At 42.4% G+C, this 15,767-nt stretch overlaps 2 protein-coding genes across 2 annotated transcripts; both read left to right on the plus strand.

Moving 5' to 3' along the window:
• The first annotated feature begins 349 nt into the window (after positions 1 to 349).
• LOC137290607 (uncharacterized) lies at positions 350 to 1,778 on the plus strand. The gene is made up of 2 exons (XM_067821663.1): positions 350 to 442; positions 1,123 to 1,778. The coding sequence occupies exons 1-2, from the start codon at positions 361 to 363 to the stop codon at positions 1,731 to 1,733; spliced, it is 693 nt and encodes a 230-aa protein (XP_067677764.1). The 5' UTR covers positions 350 to 360; the 3' UTR covers positions 1,734 to 1,778.
• A 2,098-nt stretch (positions 1,779 to 3,876) lies between these two features.
• LOC137290608 (cytochrome P450 2U1-like) lies at positions 3,877 to 14,349 on the plus strand. The gene is made up of 6 exons (XM_067821664.1): positions 3,877 to 4,827; positions 10,223 to 10,435; positions 11,357 to 11,486; positions 11,791 to 12,053; positions 13,091 to 13,218; positions 13,662 to 14,349. The coding sequence occupies exons 1-6, from the start codon at positions 4,273 to 4,275 to the stop codon at positions 13,888 to 13,890; spliced, it is 1,518 nt and encodes a 505-aa protein (XP_067677765.1). The 5' UTR covers positions 3,877 to 4,272; the 3' UTR covers positions 13,891 to 14,349.
• The last annotated feature ends 1,418 nt before the right edge of the window (positions 14,350 to 15,767 follow it).

Raw genomic sequence — 15,767 nt, forward strand, 5'->3', positions numbered from 1 at the left:
TGTCAAACTACCTAGTCAAACTGCTTAGTCGCTATGACGTCACCTGGCTAAATTGTGACGTCATACTATTGTCCGTCATTGTCCGGGCGAGCTGTTGAAGGCTCACGACACCGGTCTTCGTTTGTCAAGAATAATATCAGATTGAAAACGACTCCAGTTTTCTGCACACGTCGCAGGTGAGTGAATTCTCTTTTCCGACGAGGTTTATCAACTTTGCATCATCGAGCGCCCAGTGTCTGTATTTATTTGGTAATGTTTGTCTTTCTTTATTATTACTGGGACAAAGACACTATTTTGTCTATCAGTTTTGAGGAACATATTTTGAGATGTGTTTTCTTTCTAGCCCAAACGCCGTGTAATATGCCAGTGGTTAGACGTCTGTCTGAATGTGAGGGGTTCGATTCCGAAGTTGCTGAGTGTCTCGCCCAAGCGCAGCCGAAGGGTATGTGTGGCAACCTTGTCATACATAAGAATCTTTAATTCATAAAATTCCCACTATTATCAAAAACTATTCCCAGAACAAACCCTGTTTTAACGAAATCAGTTTGAATCATAAGTGTGTTTTAAAGACTGTCGTGCTCATCACCATTACCTACCATTCTGGATAAATTTCTTCCTGAAATACCGTTTTTATTTCGTAATTTGTACTTAAGCAAAAACCGAATGTCCGTCACAAGTGGCTGAGTGAATGTCATTCCACTATGCATTTAGATTTATTCCAAGTTTATCACGGCGGAGGACTTTGGCCGATGTGGCTTCACACATTGTGTCTATGTGAAGAATCGAAACTGGACATCGGCACGACGTGCGAACGCTCTTACCGCTAACTTACCCGGCCATTCCTTCACAAATTTTAGGGGCAGTGGAATAGCCTTGTGGTTTAAGCGTTCGCCCGTCATGTCAAAGACCCGGCTTCGATTCCCCACATGGGTACGATGTGTGAAGCCAATTTCTAGTGCGACCCCCCCCCCCCCCCCCCCCCTCCCCCCGCCGTGATATTGCTGGAATATAGCTAGAAGCGGCGAAAATTGAAGCTCACTCGCTGACAAAGTATAAGGCCTTTCACATGAAATGTCGTACCGCCTGGAGGCGCACACTGAACTGGTGCTCTTCCTTCTTCAGAGTTCCACGATTCTGTTCCAAAGTTCATCACAATCAAACCAACTCCTATCCGTCCTGATCCACCGTTCCAGTGGGACTGCAGTTCAGAGGAGGACACACAACCATCCAAAGAACGCGAGCTCCGCGTGCAACTGATGGCTTCCCTCGCCGAGGTAGACACTCTCCGTTCTGACCTCCAAGGGGCTCGATTCTGTTCCAGATGTCTGGACCTAAATAACCTACATCTACAAACACAAGTCGGACAACTGTCGGATGAAATTGCCTTCTTACAGGAACAGGTTCAACGCTTGTTGGAGGAGGTGGACATACTGAAAGGGATAGGACAACGGGCACATTCAGGAGAGGGTGAAGGTGTTGGACTTGCTCACAGGCCAGTGTTCTTACAGACAATATCCACTGGCCGGACCGACCAAACACAGAATGGAATGTCTAATGGTCAGGACAAGTTGTTTTCAAAAGCCCAATTCTCACAAAGTAATCTGCCATCAAGAAAAGACTTGTCAACAAGCTCGGTACATGTGATAGAAAATAATAACGAGAAACACAATGTACAGAAATCTGTATCTTTCTTTAGTGGTTTAAGCAAAATGTTCGGAAGACACGGATCGTAATGTATGTCAAGTCGGTGGTTGCATTAAACAGTATAATACCTTTGAGATACCATTGTCTATATATCGTTAATATACTAGCCACATAAAGAAACTGCATTGTCAAAATATAATCCCAGTTGATAAGTACGATAACAATGTCAAAGGTACATATAGACGTTAATGGAGGGATCATGAGACCATAACGGGAGGATTTCAACTGAAAAGCCAATTACAGTGACGTCACGACTTCACAAACGGGACAGGGGTCAAACGACCTTGTCACAAGCCCAATAACGGGTGTGTCCACAATCGGCATTGAGAACAGCACTACATCGACGAAGCGTATAGCTATTAAATCGCGAGTTGGCTCGCTTGGCTAGAGGAATGACCATACCAACCCACACCAACACAACAGCTGGGTAAAACAAACAGGGAATTTAATCATTCGATAATAGTATGGGTACAATTAATATAGTTATCTATCAGCTTTCATAGAACATAAACATCATACGTAGATTCGTTTTACACACTATATTAATAACAACACACACCCAAACGTATACAGCGTAATGTCATCGTTAAAAGCCCTACACATCAAGCCAGAGGGCGTTTTTACAATCTACATAGTACATAGTTACTAAACAGCATAGTATTCACAACGTAATATAATAGATAACAATTACTAGACAGCCACCCCACGATTTCTGACTGTCGTAGAGACAGATACGTGTATTTCACCTTGGTTCTGTTAGCTTAAGAGATACTGGTCACGGATTAAGTCTGATGCTCGTTATCACTGTGACCCTTGACAGGTTTAACATTGAAGAACGTGGTCAGTTGGTCTGTAAATTTCCACTTTTCAATAACACATACCGTTATAAATTATTGGTATAACTTTGTCCAATTTTCCCGTGTTAATAATATCCCCGTGTTCTTTTAAAATTTCGTGCCGAAATTTATAAAAGCAAAACAAGATCAGAACATTTGTATTGTCCATCATGGGGTTCTGAATTACCGATTCATCTGACCAGATTGTACGTTTACCCTGCGACATGCGTTAAAGCAATACAGCTTTTCAACTGGGTAGTACTGGTCACAAACCTGGTCACGTTCGTAGTTTGAGACTGTAAACAATTATGCTTTTGTATCTGGATTTTGCATTCTCACGACAACCGGATCTTAGAAGTTGGGAGTCGCATATTGTGAGCCAAGACACTTGCAGATCTTGTGATCAGTTCTAAACGAAGTAAGAACATGAAGAGAATGAAACGAACAAACTTCAAAAGCATATACTGACATATAATGAAAAACTCATTCAAGTGAATTTGGCTTTGCGACATCTCTGCGAATCATAGATTGTGAGTCAGGGACCCGAATATGCATATTTCTGTCAGTATCATCATTAACAATGACGTCACAGTGGAGGAACGAAGTAGTACTGGATATACAGTCTCCACTAAGTAGCTCGTGGAATATGCCAAGCAGTGGGTCTTCACAACATATGTATACGTTTACAATAGCTAAAGATAAAGAACGAATATGTTATTTTCACAATGAGTACTTATAAATTTGATGCTCACATGTTCAAAAAGAACGATATGAAAATGTAAGCATGAAATTATAAGGTATTGAATAACTTTTTGAGAGCTATTATCTAAAGCGATGGGTATAGACACACAACGTACGAGGAAAATCCTTGAAACCGGGAGTCTGGTTTGTATGGAAAGACTCGGATCCCGCAGATCTGCACTAAATGCGTATATGCGCATCAGTGTATCAGTTTCCATCAGTGTATTTGCCAGAATATTCAAGACGCATGACCTTTATGTTCAGTAAGTTTAAACGCTTCTTCATGTCACGTATGTACTCATTACACAATTTGTGTGTACCGACGAATAAACATATGTTCATCTGATTTCCCGAAAAAAAAACCCAAAATATTTTAGATACCAAAGCAAACACAGTGTAACGAGAACAAGGTATTATTGCGACACAGTTTTCGCCCAAATGACAAATATGGGTACCATTACCTTGTTTCTACTATTTGATTACACAGTTACAATTACACCCAGCATGTGGTAGACATTCGTCGTAGCTCCCCCACCCATCGTCACTGACGCCGTGTGCACCTGATAAGATCACCGGCCTTGTTCGCTCACTCGACACTCCACAACGCAGACTGTTGAAAACGACGCCGGGTACTGTGTGTTGACGCTGCTATAGCTCGCCTAGTTGAATAGTTACCACTACCTGTGTTAATCATGCAGAGCTGCAACACCCGCAATGTATACACCTCTGTTGAACAGGCAGTACTGCCCGTATAAAATACGCGGGGATTTTGCCTGTGCAATGTATACGTTTCTCCCGTTGAACAGGTAGCACTATATCTGTATTAAATCCCGCGTGGTGATTTGTAACGCCAGTCACACTGCACACTATCGTGATATTGTTCCGGATTATTTCAGACTGCCATCTCGTTGAAGTGGGTCATCCAAAGAGGAAACTCTACAATAATACTCGACCAATTTCCACTGTGGCTGGACCGTTTTCGCTATGCGCTATGGATTTAGTAACCCTATTGTTCATTCTGTCAGGAGTGTTCTGTGTGATGTGGATTTACCAAAAATGGAGAGGTGCATCTCTGAAACCCGTACCCCCCGGGCCCAGGGGCATTGGGACGTTATTCAATTTTCTGAATGCTGTTTCTAACTTTACTCTCCATCTCCATGCAGACCGCTGGGCGCGCCAGTACGGGAACATTGTATCGGTGGGGCTGCTTGGCCAGAACATTGTCTTCATTAACGAGGGGAAGTTAATGAAGAGGCTTTTCTGCGACGATTCCTTGAAAATGGTCACAAATGACAGGCCTAGCTCTTTCGCCTCAAGGTTCGTTTTCAAGGACCAGAATATTGGCCTTAGCTCCTTGGGTAAGCATCACACAAGAATGAGGAAAATATTTCACGGTTCCTTGAAACTGTACGGGGATGGTGTGCAGTGTTTTGAGGATACGATTTTTGAAGAGCTTCGACGCGTTGTCATGGAAATAAACTCGAAGGAAGAAGTACCATTGGATGACGTGATATCAAACTTTTTGCTGAATGTAATACACATTCTCGTGAGTATTGTTTCTGTTTTCGATCCTTCTGCTGCACTGCCCCCTGACGACATATTGCCACCCAAGCTCAGGTTCTCAGCGGGGTGTATTTAACCAAATTTACACCAGCATTTGTTCGGTCTCTCATACTTTCCCGCCTTATCTAACAATAATAATATTATTGCAAATTATTCAGGAAGCAGATTACAACTGGTACCTTTTAAGACATTCACCGATATGTCGCTGGTCAAAGCTGCAAAATTCTAATACGGATTTATACAATATTCACTCGCGCACTCATTCGCTTGTACGTTCCGTGTGGATCCTAACACAAGGAAGTCAGTCGTGAAGCTGTCGTGATGAGGCAATATGTAGCGCGGTTGTTCATGGGTCATGTGTGGCGAGGTTGCTCTGATGCAATAAAGGTTTATATCTCCTTAATCCCTACTCTGTCGGTGTGGACACCTTTCCCAACGTTACCGAGTCTTCTGTGCATCCGGTCCTACAACAGGGGCCTTTGGGAAGAAGTGAACGAGTGCATAAATGTTTTTGAATTTTGCAATTCCCTTCTCCGTTAATCACAACCCTACCCAAACTTACCACACCTATGTTGCGAAGAGTACAATAGTACACGTCATCACGTCTTGCAAAGGACTAACTACAGTCGCACCCACATTGAGTAGCCTCGGTGGTTTTGATTCAACTGAAGAACCCGTACGGTAATTTGACATCTGGATCCCGATCCGCAAAGCGTTCGTAAAATTACGAGCTGTCGTAACTTTAGTTTATCATAGGCTTACGAAGCTTACGTCACGCAGTGGTCAGGTTCCATTCTGAAACTGGTGTCTCCTGTGATTCTGCTGGAAATTATCTAAAGAGCCGGAAAACTACACGATCAGCGTGTGATCTCATAATGGTATTTAAACATTGTAGGTTTACGTGCTGAAATGGCCCCCGCCTTTGAGTTAGTCTATTCAAATGCGAAATGAAACCAACCTCGTTTACTCACCGATTCGTTCACTCACTCACCTCTGCTCACTCGTTCACCCATATATTCTGATTCACTCATTCACTCGCTCATCCATTCGTCCGCTCACTCTCCCTCACTCGTTCTTTCACTCACCCTTACTCGTTCACTTACTCACCATTCGTCCACTCAGTCACTACCAGGGACGGTGGGGTAGCCTAGTGGTTAAAGCGTTTGATCGACACCCCGAAGTCCCGGGCTCGATTCCCGACACGAGTTCAGTGTGTGAAGCCCATTTCTTGTGTCTATTTCTTTTGCTGAACTATTGCTAAAATCAGCTTGAAACTAAATTCATGCACTCACTCATCACTATTCATTCATCCCTGCTCGCCCGTTCACTCATTCTCTTTCTTGATTCACACAGTCATCCATTCGTCCACTCACTCACTCTTTGGTCTATTGTGTGTCCCAGTTTGAATGCTGAACATCGTGTAAACGCATATAATCTTGAGTAATTGGATTCCCTTCACACTTGTATATGATCACAGTTTTTTTGTGCTGTACTGTGCACTTCACGGTCCAGTTTCCCAACGAGTATTGACATGACTCTGTTGTGCACAAGTGCTAGTACATCTAGGAGTTGTGCATTCCTCCAATAACTTTATATATGTCAAATGTGTAGATTACAATGTATAGAGGAAACAGTGGCGCGAAATACCAAATGTCCGTGGTTGGTTTACTTGAAACATCCGAATGAAAGGTTGGGGTGCAGTGTGTCGATCGAGCGTCCCAGTCTGACAGGAAGGGGTTCCCATATCGAGTCAATGTATGATTCAGACGCCCCAGTTTTTCAAATACCTCAGACAAATGTAAAGCAAGGTTGAATGCACAGCGATGTTTCTATGTAGACCCGTGGACTGGTCCATTTTCAATACAGGTGAGCTGTCTGAAATCTTGTTATGGCTCAGTAAATGTAGACTCGTTATTCGTTACACTGCTGTAAAGAGTCTAACAAACCCTGGTAGAATGTCACGCCAGCTAAACTTTGACCGTCCAATCAAATGCGAGACGGCCGAAAGGATTTAACCAATCAGACAACAACTACTGTTTATAGGGTTCGGCGGGACTTAAAAAAATTCCCGGTCACTAATGTCTCAACAAACGAAAATCCACACACAGATATTTGAACTGCAAATAAGCAAGGCTGTCTGACATGGTTACCATTAGCTAGTATTTCAGCAAGCTGACGTCCTTGAATAATGTCAAAAGACGCAAAAAACTCGATCACTTGTGCCTTGATCCACATGCATCACCGGGAATGAATGGTCAGAAAATAACATTCGGAACATTTCGGGTACAAACCTTTTCGAGGTAACTTTTAATTTTCGCGACTTGGTAAGTTGTTGTCTGATTGGTGGGCTTCAGTAAAAGCAGTGTAACGAATAATACTGAGTCTAAATCAGACTAAGTAATGGCTACTAATCCCATCGTAATGTCATGGATACTGACCAAGGTAATATATTGACAGTTTAAAAGGAGGTGTGGTGCAATGAAACCGTAAATAAGAGCGGAAAACTCGTCTTCTAGGCAATGAAAGAGTCCATTTACGGGTCATATGTGTGGAACAATACAATGTGATATGGTCACCGCGGTTTCCACTTGCTGTGCGTTGCAAAAACATATCAGCACTTAGGAAATAAGTTCCTGGTTACTCTGTTACTTCCGTTTATACCGGAAGTGAGATTTTGTAGCACCCTACTGCGTGATAGTCAACCCAGTTTTACATGACTATACAGCTACAATGATTGACAGTCCATGTCTACTCTCTATTATTACTCTCTCTCTCTTTTCGTGAGTTTTCTACAAAAATCATATTTGTTGTGTCTGGTTTGTTGTGACAAGATAAAGACCAATACGGTTCCCCGGGAACCAGACTGCTCACAGACTGCGTGCGTAACGATGCACTGACACGAAAAACTTATCACATGTGTAGCGTATTGTTATATTGACCTAATGTAGTGACGTCACAGTATTAAAACGTGTGGGAGCGATATTGACTGTTATCACTTCAATATGAATATCACGTTCTGGGCGTAATATTTACCCATGGAAAAATTTAAGGGAACGCATGAAATAGCTGTGACTTTTAATCTTTGAAACAGTAAGAGAAAAGCTCATACAGATGAAAAGGCTTATGTCAAGTGATGATATCAATATCGGGTGTGTCCCCCATGTCTCTGGAGAACGGCTTGGCATCGTCGTGGCATGCTGCGAATGAGTGTACGAATGGTACCAATTCTAATTCTACGCCATTCTTCCTGGAGAGCCACGAAAAGTTCATCCAAATTGTTGGGTTGAACAGGTCTGTCCCGAACATTACGGCCAAGAACATCCCAAAGATGTTCGATGGGGTTAAGGTCAGGACTTTTAGCCGGCCATTGCAACACCCGGACACTTGCAGCTCTCAGTCTGCCCAGACAAATATGAGTGATGTGAGGGCGGGCATTGTCATGTTGGAACTCGAACATTCGAAATGCTGTAGGCGCAAAGGGGATCAGAATCGGGATCAAGATCTCGTCACGATATCGTACACCTGTTATCCTGCCATCAACACGCACAAGATCTTTTATGTGGTTAAAGGTAAACCCACCCCAGCCGATTTAAGACGATTACGCACTGTACGTGAACAAATTCTGACGTTTTTTCTTCGCCTGAATTCCATATTGATTTTGGAGGAGGATTTGAACCTGTCTCGCAGAGCAATAAGGCGTAGGGTCCGGTCATCCCGTGTGGTGGTTTTCTTTTTCCGTCCCCGACCACGATTCATTTTGACGTCACCAGTTGCTCTACAGAGATTCCAAAGTCTGGATATCACGCTAACAGACTTGTGAAAAGTTGTTGCAACCTGTCGTAATGAGCTTCCATGCCAATTGCCTCCCATTTCTGTACCACAGTTAAGTACTGTCTCGCCATGTTAACAATGTTTTTAACCGTTGTATTTGACAGTGCACATACATGTCACGTGTACATCTAAGTGCATGTAACTTTAGGAGCATGTAGTGCACGTGCATGGAAAGCATTATGGTGAGTTTGAGTGAACTGCTCTTCACGAAAACGATAATACACGGCGCTGGAGTTAGTAGACAGAAATTTTAAGTTGCCCTAAGAAACATGCGTTCCCTTAAATGTTTCCATGAGTATATTTACGATTTACGAGCATTTTCGAGGAAAACGATGCTTATGTACCGTAAATGGTTGATTATAATGTGGTTTGAGAATGACATGTGAAAAACAGGTTTCACGCATGTGAGCTTTAGGATGACAGAATCCTGTACAAGCAAAACACACACACACACACACACACACACACACACACACACACACACACACACACACACACACACGTGACCACACACACACACGACACACACACACGACAGCGACTCCTCCTCCTCCTCCTCCTCCTAATACTACTACTACTACTATTACTACCGCTGCTATTAAAAATAATAATGAGTATTTATAAAGCGCTGCATCCACCCACAAGGTGCATGCTCAAAGTGCATAAAAGTAATAATAGTATAACAAAAAAATGAATGATAGCCTGAAACAAAGCCAGTGAATAACAGTTGGAGAAAATGTCTATGAAATATAGTTGATACAGATGAATAATAGGGTGAAAGGGGGTCTATGAAAATATATAAATGCACCTTGAAGTTTGATTTGAATGCAATTAATGATGATGGTGAAGTTTGCTGTCCAGAGGAAGTTTGATCCGAGGAGCAGCGTGAATACTACTGCTGCTGCTACTACTACTACTGGTGCTACTGGTGCTACTGCTACTACTGCTGCTGCTCCTACTACAGAAACTACCACTACTACTACTACTGCTGCTGCTGCTGCTACTACTACTAATACTACTACTGACCCGTGAAGGTCCCGGGGTAGAATAGGCCTTCAGCAACCCATGCTTGCCATAAGAGGCGAGTATGCTTGTCGTAAGAGGCGACTAACCGGATCGGGTGTTCAGGCTCGGTGACTTGGTTGACACCTGTCGTCGGTTCCCAATTGCGCAGATCGATGCTCATGTTGTTGGTCATTAGATTGTCTGGTGCAGACTCGATTATTTACAGACCGCCGCCATATAGCTGGAATATTGCTGGGTGTGGCGTAAAACTAAACTCACTCACTCACTCACTCACTCGCAAGTAGTATGATCGTTTTCACCACCGGGAACTCAGCTCTTGTCACACTCAGGATAATGCGGAAGAAAGCAGTGTTTTGGAGTGTGCAATGGTACTTGAGCTGTTGTGTGTACCCAGCCTGGCCGCGCCACGATCACTCGAACCCTCTTCGCTGCGTTCATCTATTAAAGTCGGTAAAACATGTTTATATTTGTTATGTTTGGGGGCCGACCTAACGAACATTTTACGTGTTGCCTATCCACAGCTGACCGATGAACGTCCGGAAGATGACGGTTCCACTGTTCTTCAGATGAAAGAATACAACAGCGCTGTCAACAGGTTGTTTGGACTGGAAGTTGATCAGCCACTGACCATCATGCCATTTCTGCGCTATCTCCCGGGACCTTTTAAGGCGAAGTGCGACAAGGCGAAATCTTGTATTGAAACACTTTACGCATCGATATATGAGAAAGTAAAGGTGACGTGCATAACTATTCACGATTTTTAAACTTTGAATTAACTTTCTCAAAGTTACAGATAACAGAAGTTCTGATAACAGAAATATTCCCCTCCGAGACCTCGGCTCCATTATTTATGAGTGGAGAGTTCATCGGACATTAACCTCTACTTCTTTGACGTGACGAGGGGGTAAGGAAAAGTCCAGAAACGGGTATAAAATAAAAAGATGAAGTTGACAACCATAATATATTGTCTTAAACTTTTTCTTGTTTCCGATTTAGCATATTAGTTTTTTCCCTGTTATTAATTATTTGGTTTTGTCTGTGACATTCTAATTGGTTTTTCTGTCCTTCGTTGTCATGTTTTTAGAGATTTACGCGTATTTGTGATAAAGTTAAAACGTGTTTTTGCCACAATGTTGAGGAAATGTTGCCGATGTGTCTTTAAATTTTCACTCGCTCACTTTATTATGAATTCTGTTTCTTAACGTAGTACTAGATTTGTAAGAAAATGGGTCGTTTCTTAGGTGATAGATAATATGACCATGGCGACATGTGTGAAGAAAACACGAATTGATGCAGGTATTAGACGTTCACGTTGTTGACGTCCACGAACACTTTGCTGAAATGTGCAGTTTGAGTGAACCAGGATTTGAAGTCACTATGGTAGGGTCCGGAAACTCTCACGGCACTCAACTCTGTTTCCCCTCAAATTCAGCCTTCAGCATGTTAGCTGCCATAATGATTCAGCAGCATCGGCTCAAGAATACGCTCTCAGATTAGTTAAATATGTTTCTAACGCGATATCTATAGGAAACTAAAGAGGATATCAACGCTGCACTCAACGATGTATGACGATATGCATGTTTCCGAGTGTGCAGTGCTTTGTTTCCTGAGGCCTGCTCACTACTAACTACTTTTAATTTTTCAATTGTTTTAAGGCCAGATACATTCCTGGTGATCCACGTGGTTTGATTCAAGCTGCTTTAGAAACCCAACACAGTGTGAGCGACAAATCCAAGATGGCGGACGACCACATCCGTTTCATAATGTTAGAAATAATCTCTGCTGGTAAGTAAAATAAAGAACGATAAGTGTTTGCAAATCTTAGAGAATGCATGCATTTATATAATTGTGATCATGCGTGCGTGGATGTTTCTATATGGGTTTGCCTGTTTGTGATGAGTTACTTTGTGCAGAGACCATATAATAATCTATTATATGGTCTCTGCTTTGTGTTAACAATAGAATTATGTGTAATTGTGAAACTTGGCCTAGTTGCTAAATGACCTCGAGATAAAGCCGACGCGACGTTACTTTTTAACTCACTCACTCACTCAATACAATGATGGCACCTACGTGTCTCTATCCGCAGGTTATCTAACAACGAGAGGGACACTCCTTGGTATCTTCATGGCGCTGGTGGAACATCCTGAACTGCAAGACACGCTGTACGGTCACATCAAGGATAGCATAGGTGACCGAAAGGTCAAGGTCGAGGACAGAGGGTCACTTCCGTTTGTCGATGCCATGGTCCTGGAAGCCGTCAGATACCTAACCCACGGGCCAGTATCCCTACCCCACAGGACCAACAAGGACATGGAGATAGACGGCTATAGGATCCCTAAAGATTCAATTGTAAGTTTAAGGTAGCACGTCTATGTCCCTTGTTCCTGTTATTTAACTGATATACGTTGAGCGAATCTCTGTTTCTGTGAGTGAGTGAGTTTGGTTTTACGCCGCTTTCAGCAATATTCCAGCAATACCACGGCGGGGGATACCAGAAAATGGGCCTCACACATTGTACCCTTGTGGGGAATCGAACCCGGGTCTTCGGCGTGACGAGTGAACGCTTTAACCACTAGGCTAGCCCACCGCCACTGTTTCTGTGGATCATATGAACGTATTCGAAAGTATGTAACTTCAGCTGTATCATGACTCAAAGGAAGTAACAATGAATGCTGTAGTAGTAATGATTTCCCTCATAAACGCTATTGTATCTGTACACATAGCATTGGTAAAGGACAAAGGTTTTGTTAATGTCAGCTCTGTCCTCTACTATAACAGACTAAGTCTTTCCGTGGTAAAAGTATTTTACCGAATTACCTGTATTCATATAACTTACAGCATTTCCACGGAAATGTTTTACAGCAAAGATATTTAATCTTAGCATTTAGATTAAGATTTAAACCCTATTTGCATTATTTATATAATGTTATTGAAACGTTCGAATATCCCAGTGATAAAACTGAACCTTTGTGTCAATGATAATTAGTTTCTTTTATGCATGTTATCTGCTAAAAGTAGAGTCAATTGTACGATTGTCAGTATATTGAACAAATGTTCACTGCAATCGGTAATGACATCGGGTGTTTTTCGCAAAAGGGTGAGCATATCCTTTTCCAGACTTGGAACCTTCAACGTCTTTTGTCACAATGGACGTTTTCTCAATACTCCGACTTCATCAACTCAACATCAACTGCATACACTTTCCTTTCTTGGCAGATGAAGATATTTTACTATATATAACACAGTGGTGTGAATATTCCAGGTCAGGATGCAATTTTTGATTATACAAAGTTCAAGCTATGCATAATATTCGAGACGCCGGTATTCCACCCATCGGAATTCGACTGTTTAGTCATTTCACAGACAGAACTATTCGTCTTTTACAGATTCTGTCAAACTTCTGGTCAATGGCACATAATGAGAAAGTCTGGGACTCCCCTTGGGTATTTCGACCCCAGCGTTTCCTTGACGACCATGGTGACCTGCTACCACCAGATCATCCAGTTCGGCAACGGTAAATCTCAACATTGTGGTCACATTTCCTTATCTTGGGGTAATGAGGGGACGCGATAATTATTTGGGAAGCATGGTAACCGGGTTCGAATCCCGTCACTGCAAATAGCATGCACCCGTTGCCCCTCCCATATTATTAAGAGTGTTTGTTTCCTAATAGTCTTATTTGCCTGACAGCACAAGGATCATATTTACGAATTACCAATGTCAAGTAATGTACATTATAGTTGGGATTACACTTTCTTAATAAAGTAAAGATTCTAGTACTTTGTGGGGATGAGTGCCATTGAGTAGCTGAAAAGTTTATGTTTACTTACCTGACTCTGATTATGTGGGTTCGAATCCCGAATGGAGCTCAACAAAATGGCTAAAAATATTGTGTTTGTTATCAACAGCATCAGAACGAACATCTAGTTCCTAAATTTCTATTTTTTGTTGCCACAGGTTCTTACCGTTTGGCGTAGGAAAACGGCAATGCCCCGGTGAAGTGTTTGCCAAAACGAGGATGTTTCTGTTAATAACCACTCTTGTTCAACATTTTAAGTTTCTACCGCCAGAGGGCGGAATGACGTCATCCTCCGATGTGAGAACCTGGTCACCAGGTTTAATTCTTCAACCAGAGAAGGTCATGTGCAAGGTAGAAGTGAGGGATTCCTGTCCGCTGTTTCAGTGAATGCATTTAAGTGCAGTAATAAATACATTCATTAATAACGATAAAGTGTGTTGCGAAAGCGATACGCGTACCATCACAAGCGGACCGTTTCAATTCGTGTGCTCTAGATTCTAATGGGAGTAAAGAGTAAAAAGCAGTTTCCAGTTGATTTTTGAAAACTTTACACGGATTTACTTTATAGCAACACATTTTCTCAATACAAGGATATTTACACCCAAGCACAACAGTTGTTACTTCAGACAGATGAACTAAAGTGCACCCTGGATATAATGCCACCCTGGATATAATCCCATGCACAAATTTGAAACTGACGGCCCGATGCTGTGACAAACAGCTGTGGGACTCCATGCATGCGATTATATCGAACGCTGGCCTCAGTGTCTATTTCAGTAAATGCATATGTCTACTGCAGCTAACATATATGCCTATTTCAGTAAATAAAGTGTCTACTTCAATGCATATATGTGTCTACTTCAATGAATATATGTGTCTACTTCAATGCAAACATGTGTCTACCTCAGTGAATTATAATATCCCAGTATAGCGAACATTGTCCATGTGTACATACAGTGACTGTCACAAAGGCCGGGTTCTCCGAATAAAGATATTTTCCTAATCACACAATAACCTCACATCACAAAGCCATACACCTGTAGATCGTTGGCCCATAGCAATCCAAGTTTGTCGCAAGAGGCGGCCTCTTGTATAGGATGGCAAGGATCAATGCCTGAGTGAGTGAGTGAGTGAGTGAGTGAGTGAGTGAGTGAGTGAATTTAGTTTAGTTTTCATTCCAGCAATATCACTCCGGGGGACACATTGTACCCATGTGGGGAATCGAACCCGGTTCTTCTGCGAACGCTTTAACCACTAGTCTACCCCACCGCCCCCGATCGATGTCTTGCTTCATTGCATGTCACCGTGACTAGATTGCCTTGATACAAGGCTCGTGTTTCTAATCACTGGTCAAGACTCCACTATTCATGAAACTGGAGATGGAAACAGGGATTTAAACAACGAATAAAGAAATAGTAGTCTAATAAAATCTTGAGACTAAGATCAGAACTGGGCACCAGCCCTCCTATTGGTCAGTTCTGTTCAAGAAATTTTGACTGTCAGTTCTGTTCAAGAAATTTTGACAGTGATTTTTACTGTAACTTCCCATCATGTTGTAGGTCAGGGCTTGTGAATTGAAACAGGGTGTCTACCAACTCATCATACCTCATGGCACGATCCAGTTTTCCTCTCAGGCCGAAGACCCCAATGTGATTCCCAATATGACGTGTGATGTCCATTCCTGTAATCCCCTGCTGTTTTATTGCTTGAGTATTGCCTTAAGTGGCTTATAACTATATTCACACACTCCCCACATGGGTACGATATGTCAAACCCATTTCTTGTGTCATGAATATTGCTCAAAGCGGCGTAAAATCATACACGGGGGACTCTCCCGGCTTGTGTCAAAATCAGGACAACACTGAAGGGAAGAGGCAGCGCTGGATTATTTTACTTTTCGGGCGGTAAAAGCGAACTGTAATACATGGGTTACCTCCCTTGATTAAAAATATTTAAAGAAAGGGATAACTGTACCAGTTCTTTTCTTTTTGTTTATTTTTCTACGCCGATATCAGCAGCATTCTAGCTATATGGCGGCGGTCTGTAGATAATCTGGTGATCAACATCATGAGCATCAATGTACACAAGTCAGCGCGCCTGATTACCCAGTTAGTCGTCTCTGCAAGCATGGGTTGCTGAAGACCAATTTTAACCCGGATCTTCACGGGTCCTTGTCAGCTCTACAGACAGCAAGGTAGTTACGAAATCACAGCTAAGTACTGTGAGTCACGTGTCATCTCGACAGCTCTGATGGTCGTGCAAGG

This window comes from Haliotis asinina, chromosome 7 (genome assembly GCF_037392515.1).
Source record: "Haliotis asinina isolate JCU_RB_2024 chromosome 7, JCU_Hal_asi_v2, whole genome shotgun sequence".
In the NCBI taxonomy this organism is placed as follows: Eukaryota; Metazoa; Mollusca; class Gastropoda; order Lepetellida; family Haliotidae; genus Haliotis; species Haliotis asinina.